We start from the raw sequence: 26,478 nt of genomic DNA on the forward strand, positions 1-26,478 counted from the left end.
AGGGGGCACATCTGACAGGGGGAGTGAGAGGCGGGACCCTGGGCTCCAAACACGGGACCCCAGGAAAGGCGGAGTCCAGCCTGTACCCCCGGATTTGGAGGGAGAGGGAGGGCCCCGCTCTGTGCGTGGAGGGGCTCTGTATGCTGTCCCTCGGGAGCTGCTGTATTGAGGTCCGTTGAGCCCCTCAGGCCCCAGGGCCTGGTGTGGAAGGTTGTCTGCGGGTCACAGGAGTGGATCCCCCTCCCATCCCTCAGCGTCCTGCCTGCCTGAGCACTGTCCTTGCAGCGGAGGGGGGAGGAGAAAAGGCATCCTCCGTGAGTTCAGCCAGTGGCAGGCATTGGGGTGCACAGTTGTCGCAGGCCACCCTGCTGTGGGACTCTGGGTGCTGAGATCCCAACCCCGGGGCCATTCCCCAGTGGCTGAGCGGGGTGCTCCGCCAGGCCAGGGAGCTCCAGGCTCCCTGCCACCCCCGCCAGCTTCGTGCAGGGAAATGGCGCCTTTCAGGAATGAGGTCCATTCTAGAAAGAGGGTGTCTGTGGAGTGAGGCGAGTGTGGCCGCGGGCAGGCTGGTGAGGGGACATGGCAGGGTGAACCAGCAGGTGGAGGCGTGAGACGTGGCTCCGGCAGGTGGCCGGCTCTGGATCCCACCTGCAGGGGTGACAGCTGGCCAGCGGCTGGGGCCAGGAGGGCACTACCAGGGAAGCTGGATGAGAGCCGGCCATTCCTCACAGCGGGACTGGAGCTCAGGCTGCCTGGTCTTTGTCTCTGAGGGCCTATGGGCTTTCTAGGGAAAAGGAGGAGGGGGGTAGGTAGGGAATGGGACCTGTCCCCTGTTCACCACCAAGACGGGCCTTGATTGATCTCCCTAGTGCCCAGGTCCAGGCGTCATTGGCACATTTAGGGCTGAGGCTCAGCTGGGTCCGTGGGGGGCCAGGGCCCGGTGATGCCCTTGGCTCGGTCTCCCAAGCCCTTGAGGTCCCCCGTGGGGGGGGCTTTCTGACCCCCTGGCTGGAGTCCTGGGCACGCTTGGGACCTCTGGGCTGCAGATGGAACCTGGAGGAGTGGCGTCCAGAGGAGAGGCTCAGGCCCCGGCACAGCCGGGAACAGATGGCACGAGAGGGCAACTTGGCAGAGGGAGTGGCGGGGGAGAGGGGCCTCCGTCCAGCGTGACTGGCGCCTCTCAGAGGCCAGGGCTCTTGGGCAGTTCCTGTCTGAAGAGCAGCAGGGGCCACCAGCCTCCCTCCCCCACTCTAGTCCCCAAAAGTTGCCTGTGGGTACCCGTGGCTCACGCCTGCAACCCTGGCGACTCAGGAGGCTGAGATCTGAGGATCATGGTCTGAAGCCAGACAGGGAAGATAAACCCAAGAGACTCTTGTCCCTCTGTAACAAGCAAAAAGCTGGAAGTAGAGGCATGGCTTGAGTGGTAGAACACCAGCCTTGAGCAAAAAAGCTAAAGGTACCCAGGCCCCGAGTTTAAGCCCTAGTACAGACACTTTCCTTCTCTCTCTCTCTCTCTCTCTCTCTCTCTCTCTCTCTCTCTCTCTCTCATTTCTTTCTTTTTCTTTTCTTCCTTCTTTCCTTCCTTCCTCTTTCCTTCTTTCCTCTCTCTTTCTCTCCCTCCTTCCCTCGCTCGAGCCAGTGGCTCATATTTGTAATCCTAGTTCTTTAAGAGGCTGAGCGTAGAAGGGTCTTGGTTTGAGTCTGGGCAGAAAAGTCTGAGAGAGCAGCTCCCCAAGATAGAAAAAAACAGGGCTGGAGGCATGGGGCATAGAGTGCAAGTCTAACAAGCATGAAGCCCTGAGTTTAAATCCTAGAACCACACACACACACACACACACACACGTGCACGTACACACACACACACACACAGACACACTCATGCCTGCACATGAGGTCAGTGTCTGCCATTGTGCCCAGGGTGCCCACCACCCAGGCTGCTCTGCAGGCGTTGGTGTCTCCTTGTGGGCTGGCACGGAGGGCTCAGTGGGAGAGCGGAGAGCTGTGTTTCTCTGCGTCTCCCCTGCTGGAATCCGCAGGCTGACCAGCTGACCGGCTGACCGGCTGGCCAGTGTCTGCAGCACGGGGCCCCCCTGCTCGCTGGGCGGCGTCTGCCTCCTGGGGGAGCACAGGCCCCAGGCAGCGGCGGAAGCGGCTCCTGTGCCGTCTGTGGCACTGACGCCGGGGGTCCACTTGACTTCAAGCTCTGCACACGTTGGGGGTAACACCCAGCCCCGAGAGCGCAGCCCACCGCCGGGCCGGGGGGCGGCGGGAGGACTCCTGGGGCCGAGACACCCACTCACGTCCCCTGTGTGCTCAGAACATGACAGATACTGTGGTGAGGACGACGCTGCGGAATGACCTGTCCCCAGAGGGCGTCCTCCACCACCCCAAGATCCTGAGCCCCATCCTCTGCGCCTTCCGGAACAACCTGCTGGCGTCCTCAGGCTACGCTCCGCAGTGGGGGTGAGCGGGGGCCGGCTGCCCCTCCCCAGCCCTGGCCCCTCCCAGCACCTTCCTTGTGGACCCTTTAGGAATTCACCTGCTTGACCCCTCTCTTGGAGCCCGATTATACAAATGTGGACGGTGGCCAGGCCTCAGTCCTCGGTCAGGTTGCCTTAGAGAGGCTCAGAACCCCTAGCGGATCAGCACGCTTCTTGGGAGCATCTGGGGGGGGACGGGAAGGAGGGGCGCAGAGACAAGCCTGTGTCGCTGCTCCTTCTTGCAGGGTGTACACCATCGTTGAAGACCTCCACGGCGCCGGGAACTTCGTCACTGAGATGCAGGTGTTCATCGGCGATTCCCCCATCCCTCAGAATTACAGTGTGTCTGCCAGCGATGACGTCAAGATTGAAGTGGGGCTCTACAGGCAGAAGAGCAACCTCAGGGTGGTCCTCATGGAGTGCTGGGCGACCCCCTCGAGCAACGCCAGGGACCCGGTCACCTTCGGTTTCATCAACAATAGGTAGGGGGCTCGGGCGGGCACTGGCGCGTGCCGCCTGGAACGCCAGGCAGAGGCGGGTCTGGCCCTGGGTCTCAGGCTTGGTGAGGCGCCCGAGCCCCGCCTGCAGGGCCGGCTCCAACTCGGCATCGGCACTTCCCCTTCCCAGCTGCCCCATTCCCAACACCTACACCAGCGTGATCCAGAACGGAGACTCCAGCAAGGCCCAGTTTAAGCTGAGGATCTTCTCCTTCGTCAACAACTCCATCGTCTACCTGCACTGCAAGCTTCGCGTCTGCCTGGAGAACCCGGGAGCCACGTGCAAGATTGTAAGTGTCCGGCGTGACCGTAGGCTGATGCACGGGCCTTCTGCTCAGCGGGCAAAGCCGCTTGGCCAACGGAAGCCAGGGGCCCTGGCAGGGCTAGTGGGGTGTTGGGACTTGACGATGGCTAAACAACATATCATTGATACCAAACTTCTATCAGTAGCTCAGTCCTTGCTTTAGCTGGTACCTGAATGAAGGGCCTGGTGCTTTAGCTTGGCCTTTTTTGCTCAAGGCTAGCAGCGCTCTACCACTTGAGCCACAGATCTATCTCTAGCTTTTTGGTGGTTCACTGGAGATAAGAATCTGGGCTCTCCCAGCACAGGCTGGCTCTGACCTTCGATCTACAGATCTCAGCCTCCTGAGTAGCTTGGATTATAGGCATGAGCCTCTGTGGCCTGCTTCTAAGTCCTCCTAGAGGCTGCTTTGCGCCTGGTGGCCCCATGACTCTTCCCGATCACCTCCCCAAGGTAACTGGTGGGGTTTTTAGGAGAAACACGTTACCTCAGTTAAGATGATTTTGTTTTGTAATGTTGGTGGAACATGATCCAAAGTCAGCTCCTCTCCCCCTCCCACTGGGAGGCGGGGGGAGCGGGGCTGCAATCATCTCCCATGTGCATTTCCCCAGATCTCCTCTTAAGTGCTGAGGTTTTAGGCTATTCTCGGTGCTGCACACACGAATGGGAAGCAATTGCGTCTCTGTGCTACCTGGGGCAGGGCTCGCAGAGCCCGCCGGCTCTTCACTCACCGTCCGCCTGTGTCAGTGCCGTCTTTGTTCAGCGTCCGCGTGTGCATTCTCCTGTGCCCTTCCACGGTGTGACACAGGCCAGTGAATCTGAATGACAGCAACTCATTTGGTTGGTGTCCCCTTTCTCAAAACGATAGGTGTTCCTGCCAGGCCAGGTGACCCTATCCCAGCCATGAGCGGACCCTGGAGCCTGCAGCCCAGGCCACAGGGTCACCAGGCTTAGAAAGAGGGCCAGCAGCCAGGCCCTGTCCCCCCCTTCCCCCGGGAGCCGCCCGCTCTTGGGCTCTGCCAGGCTTCGTCCTGGCCCTGTGCGTGGTAGAGACCTCCCAGGGTCCATTGAGAATAGCATTGCATTTCCAGAGCTGCTGGGACCACAGCTACTCTAACTCTCTCCACTAGGGAGCCTGGAAGCAGAGGCCTCATCGGCCTCCGGCGGCCTCGGCCCCAGCCTCACGGGTGTTTCCCCTGCGTCTCCACACCAGGCCCTGCCTGTGCTTGCCTGTCTCTGTGGCCAGTGTGGATTAGAGCCCGAATGAGCTCTTTCCAAATGAGGTTATGGTCCCAGGTGTGGGGTGCAGGATTTGGTCCCAGGTGTGGGGTGTAGGATTCTAATGTCTTTTTGGAGGACACAATGTTACCTGTCCATAGTGAGCAGGTTGCTCGGTGCACTGCGCCAGGAAGCTGTTTTTGTGAGAGACACTCAGAGGAACAGGTGCCCAAAATGGTGTTTGGGCCAGAAGGGGACTGGGCCAGCTCTCTATTCTGCAGCTCTTTGTGCCCAACTCCCTCCCTCCTGTCCCCTGGACGTGTCCCACACAGACGGAGTCCACTATCCAGACTCTGTTGGCTTGCCTGCCTAGACTCAAGCATCCGGTGACTTCGCAGAGAATGGAGGGATCTCCCGGGCTAGCGATCACCCCTGGTATCGAGTTAACCCATGAGCACCCTTAGGACTGATTCTGAGTTTCTCTCCTTGAACACCCAGAGCTGCCGCAACTTCCGGTCGGTGAGCAACAGTGAAGACTCTGAGGTCTTCCAGATGTCCTGGGGGCCCCTCATGCGGTCTGAACGTGAGTCCACAATGGATCTAGGTAGCAAAGAAAAGACCCCAGCCATGACGCTGCCAGCCTTTGTAAACTGCAAAGAGTGGGCTGCCAAGGATGGGGATCTAGCTAAATCCTAGTAGAAGGTGCTGGCTCCAATACAGCTCGAGAGCCAGCGTCTATGGGAAGAGCCAGGACCAGCGCCAGGCAGGCTCTTCTTGGCTGACCCCTCCGAAGCGGTTCTGTGGTCAAAAGCTTGGCCCAGAGAGGCCGGAGCGGGGCTGATTAAGGCGATGCTTTGAGCCTCACCCTGAGGACCCCTAGAGTTGTCTGACCCTGAGAGAGCACATCGAGTGGAGAGGAGAAACTCCCGCAGCGACAGGCAGCATCAGGTTCTCTGTGTGCACACACACGTGTGCACATGTGCGTGTCTGCCAGTGCTCACAAATATAGCTGTTGTATTCAGAATATGCCAAACGCCCAGCATTTCCGTTCTCCTCAAAGCAAAACTTCCAACAGCCACTCGCATTCCAGGCATTTGCAAAGTCAGTCCACTAGGAAAACACATTCTTTTTTTTTTCTCTTTTGGGATTTCAAGTCTTATATTTGATACATAGTATTAATCTTCCAAAGAAATGGCAGCATTTATTTCTGTATTTTTAAAAAATATCCCAGACTACTAAAAATAAGCAAAGATTTTTGTAATTGCAGGCACATTCCTATATGTAAAACAAAAGCTAGATCAAACCAGAAGTCTTGGGTCTTTTAATGAGTCTTAGTTAAAATAATAAACTGTGATCCTATCCATTTTCTGCCAGATTTAAGAAATAAGACTTTCCTCCTCCTCCTCCTCCTCCTCCTCCCCCTCCTCCTCCTCCTCCTCCTCCTCCTCCTCCCCTCCTCCTCCTCCTCCTCCTCCCCTCCTCCTCCTCCTCCTCCTCCCCTCCTCCTCCTCCTCCTCCTCCCCTCCTCCTCCTCCTCCTCCCCTCCTCCTCCTCCTCCTCCTCCTCCTCCTCCCCTCCTCCTCCTCCTCCTCCTCCCCTCCTCCTCCTCCCCTTCTCCTCCTGTTCCTCCTCCTCCTCTTCTTTTTTCCTCCTCTTCCTCCTCTTCGTATTCTTTGTTGTTGTTGTCGTCGTCGTCCTCGTCCTCTCCTTCTCCTTCTCCTTCTCCTTCTCCTCCTTCTCCTTCTTCTCCTTCTCCTTCTTCTCCTTCTCCTTCTCCTTCTCCTTCTCCTTCTCCTTCTCCTTCTCCTTCTCCTTCTCCTTCTCCTTCTTCTTCTTCTTCCTCTTCTTCCAGCCCACATTTTATTAACGCGCTGTGTGAGAGGTTCATTCCCGAGCGCTGGTGGCCGCTGGCCGCTGGCCGTGGGCTCACACCCTGTGCCCTCTCCCGCGCAGGCTCCTCTCCCTGTGTGAAGCCGGGCCCCGGGGCTGGCCTCATCCTCCTCATCGTGGGGGCCGTCCTCGTGGTAGTGGGGGCTGCGGCGGCCTTCCTGATCACACGCTACCAGAGAATGACCGGCAACTACAACCTCAAAGCCCAGTCGGGCAACTTTGGCTACCAAGTGTTCTACGAATAGTCGTCCTGCCGGCCGGCTGGAGGTGGGTAGAGGTGAGTGTCTGCGGCCCAGCTCTGCCTGCCGCCATCACGCCAGCCAAGGGCAGCTCTGGGCCCGCCACGGTCCCGTCTCCGCCCAGGCACGCAGGACCTGATCCTCTGCTCAGAGCAAGCGTGTGCGGCCGGCGTGCCTGTGGATGGCTCCAGCAGCAGTGATGGTTTCCGTGGATCTACGGGGAGCCACGCACGCTCTCCTCCCCACTGGCTGGGCAGCCTCAGTTTCCCCATTCATGGCAGAAAGTGTGTGACTTCTGTGCAGTGGCGGATGGTCTGAGGGCCAAAGCAGGAGCTTCTCCAAGCTCAAGTGCCGGATCATTCTAGCCCGGGCTCGGCCCCTCGCAGGCCTGTGTGGGGACTGTGCTTTAAGATGTGGGGGTGACACGGGGTCGCAGGGGCTGGAGATAGTCTACTCCTGCTGTGTGCCGTCTCTGCATGTATGGAGTCCTGTCTTCCGCTGTGCCACACCACCTGTGCCCAGCGGGAACACCTGGTGTGTGGTGAATGCTCGGCGTGTAGCTGTGCCGTCCTGCTTGGGAGTGTTAGTGTGTCCGCATGTGCACAGGGCACAGGCAGTCTTAGACCGCCGTGGTCCGTGCTCAGGCAAGCCCGCAGTGTGGTGTGCTTGTACACGAAGGATCTGGGGCCTTCTCCTGCCTCCCGCGCAGCCTGACCCACGCCCCTCCCCCATGCAGGTCACAGCAAGCCAAAGCTCGATTTTCAGCGGATCAACACGACTCCACGGTACACGGCGGCGCTCAGGGCCGGGCAGCCTCTGCCACCTCCCTCCCGGAGGCCTCCATCCCGCAGGCCCAGATCGCCCGGCAGGTGGCAGCTGCTGGCGCGGGCGCGGGACCCCGTGCGCCTGACCTTGCTGTCCTGCTGCCCTCTGGCTGCGCTGTCCCTCCCCTCCACAGTCCCAGTACACATCTCCAAAGGTGCCACATGGCTTCTGGAGCAGATCTCTGACAAGTCTACTGCTAGCCAGGTGCCAGAGTCTCACACCCATGACCCTGGATACTCAGAAGGCTGCTTCTCCAGGCAGGAAGCCTGGGAGACTCATCTCCTATCAACCACCCAACAGCCAGAAGTAGAAGTGTGGCTCAGGTGGTAGAGCACCAGCCTTAAGAAATAAAGCAAAGGGACAGTTCAAGTACTGAGTTGAAGCCCCAGTACTGGTGTGCGTGCACACACACACACACACACACACTCATTCACACACAAACATCCTCTGCTAAAGATATACTTAGTGCAATCTGACTTTTCTACTGACTCAAACACAACGCTATTCTATGGAGCTCTTCCTGAGAAGTGAAGCCACAGGACACACAGGTGTGCACCTTTCTTCCGGTCCCAGCACAGTCATACCACCTTTCACATAATCTCACTTCAAGGAAGGTGTGATTTGCACATGGCAACCAGAGAAACCACACAGGCGAGGGAGGAGTTATATGCTTAACATCAAAACCCGAGTTAATGAGAAATACAAGTGCTTTGCTCTGCAATGTCCTCTGCTATGCCACATGAACAGATACTGTGATTTATGACATTTCATGCAAATTAGAATTGACTAGAGGGCTAACACCTAAAAGTATATTTTCCCTTGATGAATTTAGAATTGCAACAGGGTCTTAGTTGTTCATTCATGAGATTAACTTTTATTGAAAGTACTTGACTATCATTCCTATAAAATATTGAGTAAAAGGAGTGTTTTGGTTAATGGGATGTTCTTAGAGTAAGAATGACAATAAGTAGCAGGTATGGATAGCTGCCTTTGAGCAATAAATAGCGTATGACACAAGAGTGCCATGCCTGTGCTTCTTCTCTGTGCAGTTGACAGCAGTGTGACGGCTGTGGTTCTCTGTGAGGTTGACAGCAGTGTGACGGCTGTGGTTCTCTGTGAGGTTGACAGCAGTGTGACGGCTGTGGTTCTCTGTGAGGTTGACAGCAGTGTGACGGCTGTGGTTCTCTGTGTGGTTGACAGCAGTGTGACGGCTGTGGTTCTCTGGTTGACAGCAGTGTGACGGCTGTGGTTCTCTGTGAGGTTGACAGCAGTGTGACGGCTGTGGTTCTCTGTGAGGTTGACAGCAGTGTGACAGCTGTGGTTGTCTGTGCGGTTGACAGCAGTGTGACGGCTGTGGTTCTCTGTGAGGTTGACAGCAGTGTGACGGCTGTGGTTCTCTGTGAGGTTGACAGCAGTGTGACGGCTGTGGTTCTCTGTGAGGTTGACAGCAGTGTGACGGCTGTGGTTCTCTGTGCGGTTGACAGCAGTGTGACGGCTGTGGTTCTCTGTGAGGTTGACAGCAGTGTGACGGCTGTGGTTCTCTGGTTGACAGCAGTGTGACGGCTGTGGTTCTCTGGTTGACAGCAGTGTGACGGCTGTGGTTCTCTGGTTGACAGCAGTGTGACGGCTGTGGTTCTTCTCTGTGAGGTTGACAGCAGTGTGATGGCTGTGGTTCTCTGTGCGGTTGACAGCAGTGTGACGGCTGTGGTTCTCTGTGAGGTTGACAGCAGTGTGACGGCTGTGGTTCTCTGGTTGACAGCAGTGTGACGGCTGTGGTTCTTCTCTGTGAGGTTGACAGCAGTGTGATGGCTGTGGTTCTCTGTGTGGTTGACAGCAGTGTGACGGCTGTGGTTCTCTGTGAGGTTGACAGCACTGTGACGGCTGTGGTTCTCTGTGAGGTTGACAGCAGTGTGACGGCTGTGGTTCTCTGTGAGGTTGACAGCAGTGTGACGGCTGTGGTTCTCTGGTTGACAGCAGTGTGACGGCTGTGGTTCTCTGGTTGACAGCAGTGTGACGGCTGTGGTTCTCTGGTTGACAGCAGTGTGACGGCTGTGGTTCTTCTCTGTGAGGTTGACAGCAGTGTGACGGCTGTGGTTCTTCTCTGTGAGGTTGACAGCAGTGTGACGGCTGTGGTTCTCTGTGCGGTTGACAGCAGTGTGACGGCTGTGGTTCTCTGTGAGGTTGACAGCAGTGTGACGGCTGTGGTTCTCTGGTTGACAGCAGTGTGACGGCTGTGGTTCTTCTCTGTGAGGTTGACAGCAGTGTGATGGCTGTGGTTCTCTGTGTGGTTGACAGCAGTGTGATGGCTGTGGTTCTCTGTGAGGTTGACAGCACTGTGACGGCTGTGGTTCTCTGTGAGGTTGACAGCAGTGTGACGGCTGTGGTTCTCTGTGAGGTTGACAGCAGTGTGACGGCTGTGGTTCTCTGTGCAGTTGACAGCAGTGTGACAGCTGTGGTTCTCTGTGAGGTTGACAGCAGTGTGACAGCTGTGGTTCTTTGTGCGGTTGACAGCAGTGTGACGGCTGTGGTTCTTCTCTGTGAGGTTGACAGCAGTGTGACGGCTGTGGTTCTCTGTGAGGTTGACAGCAGTGTGACGGCTGTGGTTCTCTGGTTGACAGCAGTGTGATGGCTGTGGTTCTCTGTGAGGTTGACAGCACTGTGACGGCTGTGGTTCTCTGGTTGACAGCAGTGTGATGGCTGTGGTTCTTCTCTGTGCGGTTGACAGCAGTGTGACGGCTGTGGTTCTCTGTGCGGTTGACAGCAGTGTGATGGCTGTGGTTATCTGTGCGGTTGACAGCAGTGTGACGGCTGTGGTTCTCTGTGAGGTTGACAGCTGTGTGACGGCTGTGGTTATCTGTGCGGTTGACAGCAGTGTGACGGCTGTGGTTCTCTGTGAGGTTGACAGCAGTGTGACGGCTGTGGTTATCTGTGCGGTTGACAGCAGTGTGACGGCTGTGGTTCTCTGTGCGGTTGACAGCAGTGTGACGGCTGTGGTTGTCTGTGCGGTTGACAGCAGTGTGACGGCTGTGGTTCTCTGTGAGGTTGACAGCAGTGTGACGGCTGTGGTTCTCTGTGAGGTTGACAGCAGTGGGATGGCTGTGGTTCTCTGTGAGGTTGACAGCAGTGTGACGGCTGTGGTTCTCTGTGAGGTTGACAGCAGTGTGACGGCTGTGGTTCTCTGGTTGACAGCAGTGTGACAGCTGTGGTTCTCTGTGAGGTTGACAGCAGTGTGATGGCTGTGGTTCTCTGGTTGACAGCAGTGTGACGGCTGTGGTTCTCTGTGTGGTTGACAGCAGTGTGGCAGCTGTGGTTCTCTGTGAGGTTGACAGCAGTGTGACGGCTGTGGTTCTCTGTGAGGTTGACAGCAGTGTGACGGCTGTGGTTCTCTGGTTGACAGCAGTGTGATGGCTGTGGTTCTCTGTGAGGTTGACAGCAGTGTGACGGCTGTGGTTCTCTGTGAGGTTGACAGCACTGTGACGGCTGTGGTTCTCTGGTTGACAGCAGTGTGATGGCTGTGGTTCTCTGTGAGGTTGACAGCAGTGTGACGGCTGTGGTTCTCTGTGCGGTTGACAGCAGTGTGACGGCTGTGGTTCTCTGTGAGATTGACAGCAGTGTGACAGCTCTGGTTTTCTGTGAGGTTGACAGCAGTGTGACGGCTGTGGTTCTCTGTGAGGTTGACAGCAGTGTGACGGCTGTGGTTCTCTGTGAGGTTGACAGCAGTGTGACGGCTGTGGTTCTCTCTGTGGTTGACAGCAGTGTGATGGCTGTGGTTGTCTGTGAGGTTGACAGCAGTGTGACGGCTGTGGTTCTCTGTGAGGTTGACAGCACTGTGACGGCTGTGGTTCTCTGTGAGGTTGACAGCAGTGTGACGGCTGTGGTTCTCTGGTTGACAGCAGTGTGACGGCTGTGGTTCTTCTCTGTGAGGTTGACAGCAGTGTGATGGCTGTGGTTCTCTGTGTGGTTGACAGCAGTGTGATGGCTGTGGTTCTCTGTGAGGTTGACAGCACTGTGACGGCTGTGGTTCTCTGTGAGGTTGACAGCAGTGTGACGGCTGTGGTTCTCTGTGAGGTTGACAGCACTGTGACGGCTGTGGTTCTCTGTGAGGTTGACAGCAGTGGGACGGCTGTGGTTCTCTGTGAGGTTGACAGCAGTGTGATGGCTGTGGTTCTCTGTGAGGTTGACAGCAGTGTGACGGCTGTGGTTCTCTGTGGTTGACAGCAGTGTGACGGCTGTGGTTGTCTGTGTGGTTGACAGCAGTTTGACAGCTGTGGTTCTCTGTGAGGTTGACAGCAGTGTGACAGCTGTGGTTCTCTGTGAGGTTGACAGCAGTGTGACGGCTGTGGTTGTCTGTGCGGCTGACAGCAGTGTGACGGCTGTGGTTCTCTGTGAGTTTGGCAGCAGTGTGACGGCTGTGATGACGGCTGTGGTTCTCTGGTTGACAGCAGTGTGACGGCTGTGGTTCTCTGTGAGTTTGATAGTATGGCACCTATGGTACTTTGTGTGGCTTACTTGTGTCTCAGGCTCTCTGAGCACTAGTTGAGGCCCAGGGGTGTGCCAGATCCGCTGGGAAGGCCATGAACTCGTCTCTGGTCCTTCCAGACTTTCACTCATCTGTTGTGAGTTCAGCTTCGAACCTTCACCTCCCCTCTTGAGAACGAGTGTGCAAGGCGTGGTAAACTGCAGTGTGGAGCCCAGGCTGAGATGGCTCTTCAGAGTTCCCAGCAGGCTCCATCTTTCAAACTCCATCTCCAGTATTCATGTAATCCCTGATGCTGTGCTCTGGCTTATTCGTGTGTTTTCTGCAATAGGGAAACTGCTCTCCTTGCCACCCCACCCTAATCTGCTCTTTGACAAATGCTTCCTACACAGCCATAGGGTACTGGATTCCAAGCTGAGTGCCCATAGCAGATGCTGACAGCCAGCGGAGAGATCCCACCCTCACGGAAAACATGGTCCTGTGGGGGGAGGGGGAAGGGAGACACTCCAATCAATAGATGGGATCTACAGCAAGTGCTGGAAGAAGAGCGCATTAGTGGCGCGGTGTCCTCATCTGGCTCTCTGCTCCATCCCTCCGTCTCCTCATCTGGCCACACAGACATTCATCTACTTACTCACTTACCCTGCACAGTCACCCATTTATCAGTTCTTCTGCCCATCCATTCATCTCCTGGCCCCCATTGATCTACCTATCCATCTACCCACCCATCCCGCCCAACATCTACCTACCACCATCCATCCATCCATTCAGCATCCATCTGTTTATCTGTCCATCTGCCTCATCCAACTGTCCATTCCTCCACCAAGTTAGTCATCTATCCGTCTATCTACTCACCCATTTTCCATTCCTCAGCTTTCCCCCTTCATAGACAAATGAGCCCTTGGGCCCTCTCTGTGGAGGGTGAGGCTGGAGGGCCACTTACTTGCACACGTTTTTCTTGGCTCCTCCGGGATCTGTCCAGGCAGGTGACTCCCACGTTGAAGACACTGAGATGCTATGCACAGTTTCCAGAGTTTATGGATGTGTGGAGGAGCCAGGATTGGCGTGAAACCCAGCAGATGCCTCTGGGAAGGGGTGGGAGGGGGTGTCTTTGTGGCCTGGGCTGCAGCTCTCCATAATGGACACTAGGTGGCACCCTAAGCCACGGTCTGCATCAGGCGTTCCAGGCCTCTTCTGTTGTGCCACAACCACATCCCTGCTTCTTGTTTTGCTTCGTTTCCTCTGCATTTGAGCCTCTTGCTTTTAAACAACAGCAAATCTGAAGTTATTCTGAGGCTTCAGGGGCCTAGGATTGTGTCTTTATAGCAGTGCCTTGAGGCCCTCCTCCACTAAACCCTTTCATTGTAGCTTCACCTCCCTGAGAGCCTCCTCCATCCGTTCAACATCTATATGAGGACCTTCCCCATCTCACTTGGTCCTGTATCAAGACCACCTCCATCCGTATCAGGTCCGCCTCCATCAGACTCTCTACCTGTATCAGGTCCTCCATCAGACCCTCTACCTGTACCAGGGCTTCCTCCGTCAGACCTTCACACAAGGCCTCCTCTGTGAGACCACCATCTGTTATCAGGAATTCTTTCCCATCAGCCCCTCAACAGCCCTGAAAGTGACATTGGTCTTTACTGATGGAACGGAGTCACTGTGAGCGGTCATCCTCCATGTGGGGTGTTGCCAGACGTGGGGCAGCACCAATGTGGACAACTGCTTTCCCAGGTGCAGCTCCCCAGGGAGGGAGACAGCCCTGCCCACGGCCTGTCACCAGGAGGGAAGGGCAGCTGGCCAGGTGACTAAGGTTTCCAGTCCCTTGACCATGCCGACAGACAGGTGGATGGAAACATCCACCCCCAGCCACGCTGCCCCTGGACCCTCACTCTGCCGATCTCTTACAACAGCGGCTGGACTGCTGGAGACATGGCCCAGAGATGAGCACAGGTCCTGACCCTGCCCTGGTTCCAGGCCCCTCCTCCTGAGCTGGAGAGGGGGCAGGGGGTGGCTTCTGTGCACAGGCTGCCGGAGCCCAGCCCTGCTGGGACTGCAGCTTCTAGGACCCGTGGCCTCCTGGCTGCAGGGGAAGCCCTGACGAGGAGGTGGGGGGCAGGTGGAAGCCAGCGCGGCGCGGGGGCAGCTGTGTGGCCTCTGGATCCCAGCGTCCTCATGCTGAGCTCTGGGGCTGGGAAGAAACTGACCACCTACCAGTCACCAGATGCCCTCAGACGAGTGGCCCGACAGGGTAAATGGCTCCTCCCAGAGACAGAATTTCCCTTGGTGCTCCCCCCTTTTTACTATCAGGGTCTCAGCAAGCTACCTTTCTCCCATCAGCCCTCTCCTCCCCCCCCCCCCTCTGCTGGGACGGAGTCTGATTCTAAATAAGCCACACCCTCTGCAGGGCGGGCTGGGTTGTTAGGTCCGCAGGTCAGCTCTGGGCTCTGCCTTTACCTCTGTTTTCATGGGGGCTGCCTGAAGGCCCTGCTCCGTGCGGGCACACAGACCTGCCACCTTCCCCACGCTCTGCCCGGCAGTCTGTCCATCGATGGGGCTCCATAGCTGCTAGCCAGCTCTCCTGCCGCCTGGAGCCGCAGTGCTGGGCTGCTTCCAGCCTGCCCACCCTGGGCCCCAGAGCAGGCGGCAGGAGCCGGGGAGTTTGTGGGCCTGGAAATGGGGGTGACGCCCGGCAGGCCTGCGGGGCCGCTCTGCGTGGCGCCTCCCCCACCTCACACCACTTTGCTGAGGCTTTGCTGTCCTAGGGACCTGCACACGGCAGACGCCTCACACTCCGTGAAAACACCACAGACGCCGTCAAGGGTAGGGTCCAGAGCTGATTCCTTTCCCTTAGTGCCTTCTACTTGTTAGCCTCGTGTATTTTGCACACATCTGGGAACTTTAGTGATTCTATTCGAAGGGACATTTGACTAATGGTTGACCAACTCAAGTGATTAAAAACCTAGTAAACAATCCTGTTAATTAAATTCCCCTCTGATTTGTTTATTTACTTACTTATTACAGTATTGAGGGCTTTGTACTTGCCAGGTGGACCCCCTTAGCAGTGATTTTTGCTGGTTATGATTAAGAGAGGGTCTTGTTTCCTGCCGGGCACACAGCTGTAACGATCCGCCTACATTGGGTTTAGAATATCAACATGTTCCACGAGTCCAGATCTTCACTGGAGAAGTGGTCTCGAATGTTTTCCTACCAGGCTGGTCTTGAACCTCAGTCCCAACAGTCTCAGCCTCCAATTAGCTAGGATTACCACCGTGGGCCACTCATTCTGGCTTCTCCTCAGACATTTTGAAACTGAATTCTTCATTTGCTTTGTGAGGCACTGTGGCTGCCTGACCCATGGCCGTGAACGGTTGGTGGAGAGTTGGTGAGCTCCTTGTTTTCTTTTTGTGTGTGTATGGGTCATGGGAACTGAACTCTGAGTCTGGGCGCTGTCCCTCAGCTCTTCAGCTCAAGGCTTGCATTCTACCCCTTGAGCCACAGCACCACTTCCAGCTTTTTCTGCTTATGTGGTGCTAAGGAATCAAACCCAGGGCCTCACGCATGCGAGGCAAGCACTCTACCACTGAGCCACCTTCCCAGCCCCTTTTTTTATTTTGGTGTTGAGTATGGACTTAGAGCCTGGAGTATGCTAGGTGAGGGGCACTGTGGAGCCACGCCCACTGCAGGGACACACCCACTGCAAAGCCACGCCCACTGCCCAGCCACGCCCACTGCCCAGCCACATCCAGGGCCCTTGAGCTCCAGGTGTGCAGATGGGCTCAGGCCCCACCCTGTTCATGCACTTCTTGTTCTCACCCCTTTGGGTTCTAAAGCCACAAGGCCATGAGGTAGGGAGTGTTGTAAACTAGAATCCATGCGCACGGGCAGAGCTAGACCTAGCTGTGTGCAGAGACCATGAGTCCTGGTTCTGGCAGACGGCCCCAATGCTTTGAGACCCAGAGACCACTGCAGCACACCCAGGCGCTGTGTGTGTGCATGGTGACTCCATGTCGCCTCTCCTCTGTGGTAAGGCCAGATGACTGATTTGATAAGCCAGAGGTAGAGTTCATATTGATGCAAGGTTCTTACTAATGGTGGAAGAACTGGGGGCTCTGGCAGGACTGGAGTCCTCTGTGGATTTCGGAGTCTGAGGCGGCTGCTCGATGCTCCCTGGGGCGTAGTCTGATGCGGTCCTCTGGCTAGACACTCACCTCTAGAGGGCGCTGCGGAGTACGTCGAGATGCCGGGAGCCGGGGAGCTGGTGTGCGGGAGGCGGAGGGTCAGACTCCAGGCAGGGCCGCCAGTGTCAGCCCTCACAGAAGGAAACTCAGCTGAGGATACGAAGCGTTCTTGCACATGCTCGCCCGATCGTAACCATCACAAAACTGTCAGGGCCGCAGCACGTCTGCAGGCAACTGCCCGTCCAGCGTCAGGATGCGCGGCCCTCCGTTAGCAGTCCTGTGCCACTGGGCGGCGTGTGAAGCTGTCTGACGCCAGTGCCTCCCTCCCGCTTGGAAAGCTTCCCAGGGGCTCCATGGCTTTGAGTACGCCTTCCTTATAGCACGTGTTACCCTTCCAACCCACTGCGGGTCCCACATGAACATCCGCGTCCGCATCCCTCAGAGAGTGTCTGCTGGGTTGTCAGATTGATAAGGCAAAGGATCGTTGACCATCTCCAGAAGTCATTTGGGGAAGACAGACGGGAACAAGACACACAGCCTTCACCCCAGAAAGCTTGTGATGGAACAGGAAGGCGGAGACTTGTGAAGCCAGCACACACACACACACACACACACACACACACACAGCCACAGAGACAACACCAGAAAGCATCAGGAGTTAGGGGCAGTCACCTGCTCCTGTGGGGTAGGCCCCAGGTCCTCACCTGGGCCCCAGAGTTTGTCCAGACTTGGAAACAGGTGAGTCCTGGCCCGGCCCACAGCCCCTGTGCTTGGCCGGATTGCCCCTGGTGAGCTCACAGGGAGACCCTGTGTGAGCCTGGCTTGCCTCCGCCCACCCGTGGGCACGCACGGTGCTGCATTGAGGAGTGAGGTGCCACAGGCAGGAGCTGCTTCCCCCCTGCGTGGCGGGGCTGTGGGGGACCGGCCACGGGTGTCCCCCCTGCAGTGGCGGGGCTGCGGGGGACCGGCCACGGGTCTCCTGGAATTCTTTCTGTGCTGGTAGTGAAGTTTGCACTCAGGGCCAGGACGCTGTCCCTGAGCTTTCTTTGCTCAAGGCCAGTGCTCTACCACTCGAGCCTCCGCTTCACTTCCAGCTTTTCGCTGTGTAGTTGGAGCTGAGTCCCACAGGCTTTCCTGCCCAGCTGGCTTCAAAGCACGGTGCTGAGTTCACTTCCTAACTAACTGGGGTTACAGACACGCGCTACTGGGGTCTGACTCTCCACAACTTGGGGTGGCAGCAAGTTCTGGTAAGCCGGTCTTCAAACATCAGACGACCCAGCAACACAGCCCGGCCCTGGGGCCTCAGAACCCACGTCAGACATAGGAATCGTCCACCGCACAGTGCCGAAGGAAGCTTCCCCCTCCTGGGCACAGACCTTCCCCGGGGAGCCACCCTCTGCTCGGGGCACCGGTGCTCAGCACACACCGCCCCCATCCGCCTGAGAGGGAGCCACGGATCAGAAACCCCAGCTCCACGTGGGCCAGGAGACAGGGAGAGAAACAGCAGGCTGAGCCGCCCGCCCAGGGTGGCATCTCCAAGAGCCAGCTTTGCCCTCAATCGGCTCTATGATCACAGGCAAACTCCGGATGGACAGGCGGGGCTGCTGCAATGGGCAAAGAGCCTGGCTGCTTTGGGTGAGGCCACCGCGTCCCAGAGTGGCCTTTCCACGTCCCTGCAGGACAAAAGCCGGCCCGGAAGCACCAGGTCCTGCTGGCCGGGAGGGCGGGGCTATGGTGTTGGGGGAGGGGGGAGGGTGGGGGAGTCAGAGCGGGGAGGGGGCGGGGGGAGGGGAGAGGCTCCACCCTCAGCAGCTGACAGTCCCCTGCCCAGGCCTCCCGTGGCTCACTGCCCGCCCCGAGGGAGCCCCTTCAATCACGGCCGCTTTGGACCTAGGGATGGTCTCCTGAGGTCACTCTGCTATCATGATTCCTGGGATCGCCCAGAGCCTGCTCCCAGGGGGAGAGACAGGAGGATGAGAGATGGAGTCCCCCAGCTGCTGCGCCAAGACCACGAGTGGAGTTGGAACTCTCTCTCTCTCTCTCTCTCTCTCTCACACACACACACACACACACACACCTTCTGGCCATCTGTCACAAGGCTGTGCGTCTCTTGCAGACTTAAGTGTGGGGCGTGGCCTCTCTAGGCCTGCCCAGGGTCTCCAGGCCACCCACACCCCTGGATCTCGCTAGGCCTGCGTCTTCAAAGGCAGCAGGAGTGAGCGGAGTTTCTTTTCCTTTCTGCAACTCTTTTCTTCCTCTCGCTGCATCGAAGGATCCTGGTCATTGTGTTGTGTCATCCAGAATGAAGCCTCTACTGGCAGATGAGCGATGGCCAAGTTATATCCTCCCCTCACACGTCCCAGGGTTTTGGCCCGGGAGGCCATTGAGCCCGCCCAGCTATTGAGCCCCACCCCTCAGTGGCATTGCACCCCCTCCCCCCCCCCCCCGCTGGCCGGCCAGGTAGACCAGGCTTGGACAAGGAATGCTTTGCACTTTACTCAGCCCTACTAGTTACTTTACTATGACTTATGTCCTTGTCCTTACTGCACTCTGGAATCTGGAAGCCTTTCTAGCGCTTGCCTGATCTGCCTTCACATCACGAGGTCAGCCTGAGGTTGGCGGTCCATGGCACGGGAAGGTACAGCACGGCAGTCAGCCTGACCGAGCATCTCATGGAGGGTCTCGACCTAAGAAATGGACGTGAACTGTCAGACTGATGGAGCCTAGAGCAGGCTCAGTTTGCCACGGCCCTGCAGGAATTGGCGATATGAACTCACACTAAACGGCATTGGTGCACAAGCTGCGAGTGTGCTGTGGCTCCAGAGGTAGAGCCGTAGCTGTGAGCACAGGATCTCAGGGACACAGCGCAGGCCCTGAGTTCAAGACCCAGTGCATACAGATGTGCGTGCGTGTGCATGCACGTGCATGCACACACACACAGAGCATCGCAGTGTTACCTTCTGAGCTGCTCCCACATGTCAGGGCTTGCTCCCTAGTGCACACACTCCCAGTCCTCCTATCCCCCCGGCCCCACGCCAGGCAGACGCTGTCTGCCCCAGGAGGCCGTCCTGGCCTGGGCTGTGGGTGCTATCTCTGATCTGGGCTCCATCATGGGCCACAGATCCTCTGGGCTGAGGCCCAGGACCAACACAGTCCTACATAGTAGGTGCTCAATAAACGTTCACTCAGTAGAGGGGAAAATATTCCTGCAGGAGCAGATGAAGCCTTTGTGTGTCTTCCGGAACACAGAGAAAGGCTGGAATCGGTGAGGCCCTGACGAGGCCTGGGGAGGTGGGGAGTTAAAATCAATTACATTTTGCAGCTGTCAGGGCTCGAACTCAGAACTTCATGCTCTTGCTTGTTTCTCATTTAAGGCTGGTGCTCTACCACTTGGGCCACAGCTCCCAGTCTGGCTTTTTTTGCTGGTTAACTGGAGAGTGAAGAGGCTCAGGGATTTTTCCACCTGGGCTGAAATCCTTAGATGTCAGCTCCCTGAGGAGCTAGGGTCACTGGCGGGAGCCTCCAGGGCCCAGCTGACTTTCCTTTGGGATTTCTTGCTTTTTTTTCTTGTCTAGTTTGGAACCTGTGCACTCACACACCTCCGCAGTCAGGAGTGAGGTGAGCATCTCCCTCTCGCTGAGATACCCGCTGTCTGGAGGCGTTTCCGGCGGGGCTTTCTTATGGGCAGGGTAAACCTGATTCTGCCTTTGTTTGTTTGGTTGTTTGGCATTGGTTTGAAACTCTCTGCCTTCTAACTGGGGTTCTTGGCTGGGGCATATTTGGGATCATCTGGGGGAGGGAGGGAAGGTGTCTTGCGATTTGTCTCGGAATTTGTTGTTCTTTCCTCCCTTCGTTGAGTGCTCGGTCGTTTTGAGTGCTCGCTCTCTGTGGTGAGGTGGTGTTTCAGTGGTACTGCTCTCATCTCTACTTTTGGTTACTCGTTTGTCTTTTGTCCTTTCATTTCTGTGTGTACCAGTCCTATGGCTTGAACTCAGGGCCTGGGCACTGTCCAGGTGGGTGCTCTTCTGGCTTTTGGCTGCTGACTTAGAGATGAGTCTTTTTCTGCCCAGAGTTGAACTGTGATCCTCAGATCTCAGCCTCCTGAGTAGTTGGGATTGCAGGAGTGAGCCACCAGTGTGGACTTTCTTGTCTCTGTTATTTAGTGAAGGGAAACACGTTTCTAATTGCTCAGGTTGTAAGCATCAAGCGCCACCCTGACACCCAAACGCGTGGCCTCTTCCTCTGGCTCGCAGCGCGGAACATTTGTGCTTTGATAGTGGCATTGTCTCAGCGCTGCTCTAATTTATTTGTCCTTCTTCCACATCAGACAATTAGGTTCTTGAGAGCAGAAACAATGCCTATTCATGCCGCCTCAGCACAATGCTTGCGCTTGGTAGGAGGTCAACAAATGTTGGGCCACCGCTCATTTCCTGACTGCGCGCTGGCTGGCTTGCTGGGTGGAGGGGCGAAGGGGTGGGCTTCACACACTGGACAGGGCGGCCAGGTGCCGGCGGCCAGAGCCAGAGACGGCTCCGCGTTCTCCTCCACCACCCAGCCGCCCAGTGAACCGGAGCAGGAGAAGAGCAAACCAAGGGCCACTGCACAGGGCCAGAGGCCTGACCTCAGAGTGCTCTGGAGAAGGGCTCAGGTGGACGCAGGCTTTGGCCACCTTCTAGAAGCTGTGTGGATGAGTCCTGGGTGGCAGAGCCACCTGTGGAGGTGTGGGGTGTGTTTGTGTTTGGACAGCTGCAACTGAGGGTTGGGTCCAGGGATGGCGTCTTAAGTCACATCGGGACCAAGCTCGACCTTCACCCTGGAAAGTGAGCCTTGGACGCTGTCCTGTCTCATTGGGGAAACTGAGGCAGCTGGGCCCCTTCATCTGAGGCACTTCATCTGCCTCATTGAATTGGAGCACTGTCTGCTCAATGCAGTGGATAGCACTGATTGCTTAGGATGTAAAAATGTCATACCTACACCTCAAAATTCCCTGTGGGTGGCCTCGCGCGGGGGCTGGGGGTGCAGGGCTTCGATCCGCCACCCACAGGGGCTGGGGGTGCAGGGCTTCGATCTGCCGCCCGCGGGGGCTGGGGGGCACAGGGCTTCGATCCACCTCCAGCAGGGGCTGGGGGGGCGCAGGGCTTCGACCCGCCGCCCGTGGGGGCTGGGGGCGCAGGGCTTCAACCCGCCGCCCGCGGGGGCTGGGGGCGCAGGGCTTCGACCCGCCGCCCGCGGGGGCTGGGGGGCGCAGGGCTTCGATCCACCTCCAGCAGGGGCTGGGGGGGCGCAGGGCTTCGACCCGCCGCCCGCGGGGGCTGGGGGGGCGCAGGGCTTCGATCCACCTCCAGCAGGGGCTGGGGGGGCGCAGGGCTTCGACCCGCCGCCCGTGGGGGCTGGGGGCGCAGGGCACAACAGGCAAGTGTTCTTGGTTCGTCCAAATATGGGAAAGTGGAAACATTTCTCTTTCTGCATTTTGAATTCCAAACAATTATAGCATTGTGGGTTGTATTTTTTAAAAAAAATATGCTATGCTGACCTTTTTCAAATCATTTCAGAGGCTTAAGATATTGGAATGGTTAGAAAAATGTTCACAATGTGCTCTAATGAAAGTTTCTAACAAATAAACTTAAAAACAAAATAATATCCCCCCCTTCTAGTTCATTTTAACCCATTATAAAAGAGAAATTACTTCAAAGAAGGGTCTTTCAGGCCTGCTTGAAGCCATGCTTGAAAGCTCAATACTTTTGTTGCACATGCAAAGATAAAATGAAGTCCAGCTACCTTGGCATATGCCACACACGGTGACGGTAGGTGGCTCACAGCCCGCTGCTATGATTTTTTTTTTTTTTTTTTTTTGGTTAGTTGTGGGGCCTGAACTCTGGGCCTGGGCGCTGTCTCTGAGCTCTTCAGCTCAAGGCGAGCGCTCTGCCGCTGAGCCACAGCGCCATCTCTGGCCCCAGCCCTGGTGCTGCAGGTGGAGAGGAGGCCGGCCGCCTTGGGAAGTGACGGCCCCTCCGGGCGCTGGGTGAGGGCCTGGCGGCTGCAGCCATGGTACCTGGCTGGGTTGGTGGCTTGGGGCTTCCGGCATCCTGGGAGTCAGAGGATAAGGCAGCCTCTGGGAGCCTGGAGGCCACTGGACCCCATCAGTGTGGGGGAGGTGGTGGTGGTGACCGGGGGAGGGGGGTTCGAGAGAGCCCCAAGGGGATGCTCGCCAGACTTTTTCTCAGGAAACTCCCCTGGGGTCTTGGAGGAGGAGAGGTATTACAGCTGCTCCAGAACAGTCCGCACCAGCTCGCCCTCCCAGCCTTCACTACAAGTGGTAGTAGTGGATCGTGTGTGTGCATGTGTGTGTGTGTGGGGGTGGGGGTGTGTGTGGGTGTGGGTGTGGGTCTGTGCTTGTGTGGGGGAGAGGGAGGAAGGGAGGAAGAGAGGACGGAAGGAGGGAAAGCAGAGGGAAGGAGAGAGCGATGAGGGACCCGCTTGGGAAATGGACATGTGAGTGGAAGCGTTTACCCACCCCTCTCAGCTGTAGAGCACTTCGCTCCGTGGCCTGAATGCACAGTGAGTTTGATTTCTACTTGGGGAATTATTAGCTGCCACTCCTTTAAAAGGCCACCTGAAGCCCTTTGCGCTCACAGGGACACCTGCAGAGGTCTTCAGTCTTCTCCCTCCCTGATCCCTGTCTTCCTGCCCCGTACAACCTAAGGCAGAGGCTGGAGAGGAGGCTGGCCAACCCTTGATGCTCACATCCATGCAGGGAGACAACATTTCCCACCGGCTCCAGGGCCAGAGGCCCAGAAGTTACTCTGACCGCTGTAGCTCAGTCATGGGAGCAAACCCAGCCCAATAGCTTGGCGAGCAGCAGAGCCGGGGCTTTTCCTGGCCACTGTCTTAACAATGTCCATCTCTGGTCCCACTATTCCTAAGGGGCTTTTGGTGCCCCCTCCCCCTGAGCCTTCTGCCTTCTGGTCACCGTGGTAACAGCTCAGCCTCCCGGTTCCTTGTCACCTCTCTCACAGGGATGATGTAATCTGATGATTTAAAGAAGAAATGATCTCAAGACACAGTATGGCGGTGGGCTTTATGAAGCAGTAGCAAAGTGTTTGAGATCTGAACTCCATCTGGGAGGCTCGCCCGGGCATTGGCCACCTTTTCCCCTGACTCTGCAGGGCTGTGAATTCAACTCCAGCTCAGGCCCAGCACCCTGTCCTCCTCCTTCTAGAAGCTCCATCTCCCACGAAGCTCTTTCTGTAAATGAACGCCACTTGATCAAAGGCTACTTCAGTGTCTGCATCGCTTTGGCACACGAGCAGGGGGTGTGTTCACGTGGTCCAGGTGCACGGACAAGCACGTGGGTATAGCTGTTAACAGCCTACAAACTCAACCCCAGGGGCCGAGAGTTTTCCCTCTCTTTGGACTCCTAGCACCCAAGGTCCCATATCACAGCAGGTGTATAGTAATAATAGCAACAACAACAACAATATGCTTTTAAATGGAGCAGGCCAGATTTCCCTTCCTTTTCTGCTTTCTGGCTCTGTATATCGTCCTGCCAGTCCCAAGTTCATGACCCACCAGGTGGCATCTGTCCTTAAGCCTGTCCCAGCACCTGAGCCTTTGGGATCTTGCTGACTACTGGCTCCCATCTCCTGCCGCCCTAAGGTGGCTCCTGTTTGAAGAGTGAAGATCTGAGCCCAGAGAACCCTCGCCACAGACATCCATGATATCCACGCCTCTTCTGGGGAACTCCCAGCGAAGGGAACAAGGACCTGGTGTTTTTCTTCATTGGCAAAGCAAAGGGGCTGGGCCTGTGGATTGCCAGCTTCCTTCCAGCCCCAAGTCCTCCCTCCCAGGAGCACGGGGCAGGCGCACAGGCCCAGCGAGGGATTCCCGAGCAGCCCCCGCCAGGATGGAAAAAGCCAGGTTGCCTTCCCAGAAACATGGTCTCCCGCCAGCAAGACTCCTGGATCCTTTTTAGAAAATAGGCCAGTTTAAAGCGGTGCCGACATTCTTGGAAACATCGTCCCGTGATTGCACAGAATGCTTCGTGCTAACATTCAAGCTAAAAATACGCCCACCAGCGCTTTCTCTACTTGCAGTTTTGACATCCCTTGAATTGAAACCCTCGGGAAGCTGCTGGCTGATGGTTAGATGTTCCATTTGGATTAAACGCTTTGGAAGTTTTTCTGTTGTTTTTTTTTTTAAGTTATGAGAAAATCATTAGCGTGGAAAGGAAATGTAGACTTGTTGACATATCCCCGTGCACGAGAGATTGATCGTGTCACGTGACTGAGCCACTTGTTTTACCTAATGCTGGGCGCCACTCACTGACCTTGCACCCAGACCACTCTGTGCTGACCAGGGGGAAGCCCACAAAGACCACTGTCCCTAAAGAAGGATCAGGTGACAGGAAGTCCTGCTTCCAGGCTCTCCACATGCTACTGAGCCTTCTAAAGTGACTGCCCAAATTGTGCCTGTCCCGAGGGTCTGGCAGCAGTCCCGCTCACCTGCGGCTCTTTCCCATCAGCCCTGAGTGAATGGCCTTACCAGGCTGCGCTGCCACGATCTGGTGCCTTTCCACAGACCCAAAGCGCAAGGCTGCGTGGAATGAAACCTCTTGTCAAGTGGGCTGCTCGGGCTCCACGTTGAATGACAAATTGGAACAGCTTTTCCTGTGTTCATTGGAGGTTTGGGTTTCTCTTGAGGATTTCCTGTTTGTTTGTTGTGCACAGTTTGAAATATCAGGTTGTTGGGTTTTTTTTCATTGATCTTTATATAGGTTAGACACTACGTCTTCCTAGTCAATTTCCACATGTGTAGATGAACTACACATAATGCAGGTCAACTTTATGAGAATTATACTCCATTTCACCTTATATTAGCATCTTGAAATGCTATTGTTTGAAATATACCTGTAGGTGATGCAGATTATCTGTTTCTTGACGATTTGATTTAAAAAACCCCACCTGGAAATCTGTCTGGAACCTCTTAGGGTGACAGGAGACTACTGATTGCCAATGAGGTTTATAAAATATTATTCAGGCTTTTGATTTCATTTTCTTGATTCAACTTCAGTGATTTTTACCTTTCTTAAGAGTATGTATTCCATTGCTATTTTCAGATTCACTGGTTAATGTCTTTCACAGTGTCTTTTAGGGTGTTTCAATCTTGGCAGTGATGAAATCTCCTTTTCATTCTTATTGGTCGTGATCCGCTCCCTCCCTCCTCTCCTCTCTCTTTCCCCTCTCCTCTCTTCTTCCCCTCTCCTATTTCATCTTCTCTGTGTTTTGTCTGACTACTAGTTTGTACAGAACACCTACTTTGGGGTGTTGTTTTTTTAAGTACTTCTTGGGATGTTTTGAAATAGCTGGGACCAAATCCTTGTGTTCTGGGCATGGCATATCTTACCATGTCTACTGGCATGCTCACCCAACATTACTGTAATTTCCTAGGTGCACTTTTGAAGTGTTTGTATCCATTTCTAACATGGATGCCTTCACATCCAAGGATGTGTTCTGGGTGGTTGCAATTTTACAAAATGCACTGAAGCTTTTTAAGAACTTCATTGGTGGTTAGCTAACCAGCTCTGCATGCACTTGAAAATGTCACACTTTCTTTGTAGGGCATTGCTCTGGGCACTCGGTGCTTGAATTTGCCAGACCAATGGAGGAAGGCACAGAATTTTCTTCAGGCTCCTCTGACCATGGAACAAGGGCTGGGCCACTGGACAGGAGGAAATGCGGCTCCAGCGCAGTCCTCTGAGGGAGCTACAGCTGGAGTGGATGGGGAACAAGGGATCGGAGCACACACAGGCACGAAGAACAAGGGATCGGAGCACACACAGGCACGAAGAACAGCTGGTCCCAATCTATCAGTGCCCGGCCTGGGCTCAGTGCTCCCTTCCTCGATCTTGTGTTATCAGGTTGTTGGGGGCTTGTGCTCTCACTTGGCTTTTTGCTAAAGGCTGGCACTTTACCACCTCAGCCATACCTCCACGTCATGGTTAATTGAAAACAAGAGTCTCATGGATTTTTCTGCCTGGTCTGGCTTTAGACTGAGATCCTCAGATCTCAGCCTCCTGTGTAGCTAGGATGACAGATATGTGCCACCAATGCCCAGTTGGATAATGAAGTAAACTGGTCAATAAAATATTAAGAAATTATTTAGCTTTCTTTGAATATTGATGTCCATACAACCTTGAAGGGGTGTTAGATATGGGAAGATAAAATTACATGAAAATTCAAGAGTAATTCATAGGAACTGCCCACGTTTTTCTAGACACTGGTCTAAAAAATAAAAATACATTTATTAAAAGACCTAGCTTTGCCTGTAATCCCAGACACATGAAGAATAAATGGGAGGATCATATTCGAAGT

At 55.7% G+C, this 26,478-nt stretch overlaps 1 protein-coding gene across 2 annotated transcripts in view; it reads left to right on the forward strand.

The window, feature by feature from the left end:
* Umodl1 (uromodulin like 1) overlaps positions 1-8,439 on the forward strand; it is a 59,750-nt gene extending 51,311 nt beyond the window's left edge. For both annotated transcript variants that reach the window (XM_070030751.1, XM_070030752.1), the window contains 6 exons: positions 2,318-2,463; positions 2,726-2,962; positions 3,108-3,267; positions 4,995-5,079; positions 6,450-6,663; positions 7,362-8,439. In XM_070030751.1, the coding sequence (XP_069886852.1) occupies positions 2,318-2,463; positions 2,726-2,962; positions 3,108-3,267; positions 4,995-5,079; positions 6,450-6,631 (810 nt within the window). In that variant the 3' untranslated portion in view covers positions 6,632-6,663; positions 7,362-8,439. The remainder of the gene's footprint in view (positions 1-2,317; positions 2,464-2,725; positions 2,963-3,107; positions 3,268-4,994; positions 5,080-6,449; positions 6,664-7,361) is intronic.
* The last annotated feature ends 18,039 nt before the right edge of the window (positions 8,440-26,478 follow it).

The sequence above is a fragment of the Dipodomys merriami genome, unplaced genomic scaffold (genome assembly GCF_024711535.1).
Source record: "Dipodomys merriami isolate MVZ:Mamm:240054 unplaced genomic scaffold, mDipMer1.0.p SCAF_2, whole genome shotgun sequence".
In the NCBI taxonomy this organism is placed as follows: Eukaryota; Metazoa; Chordata; class Mammalia; order Rodentia; family Heteromyidae; genus Dipodomys; species Dipodomys merriami.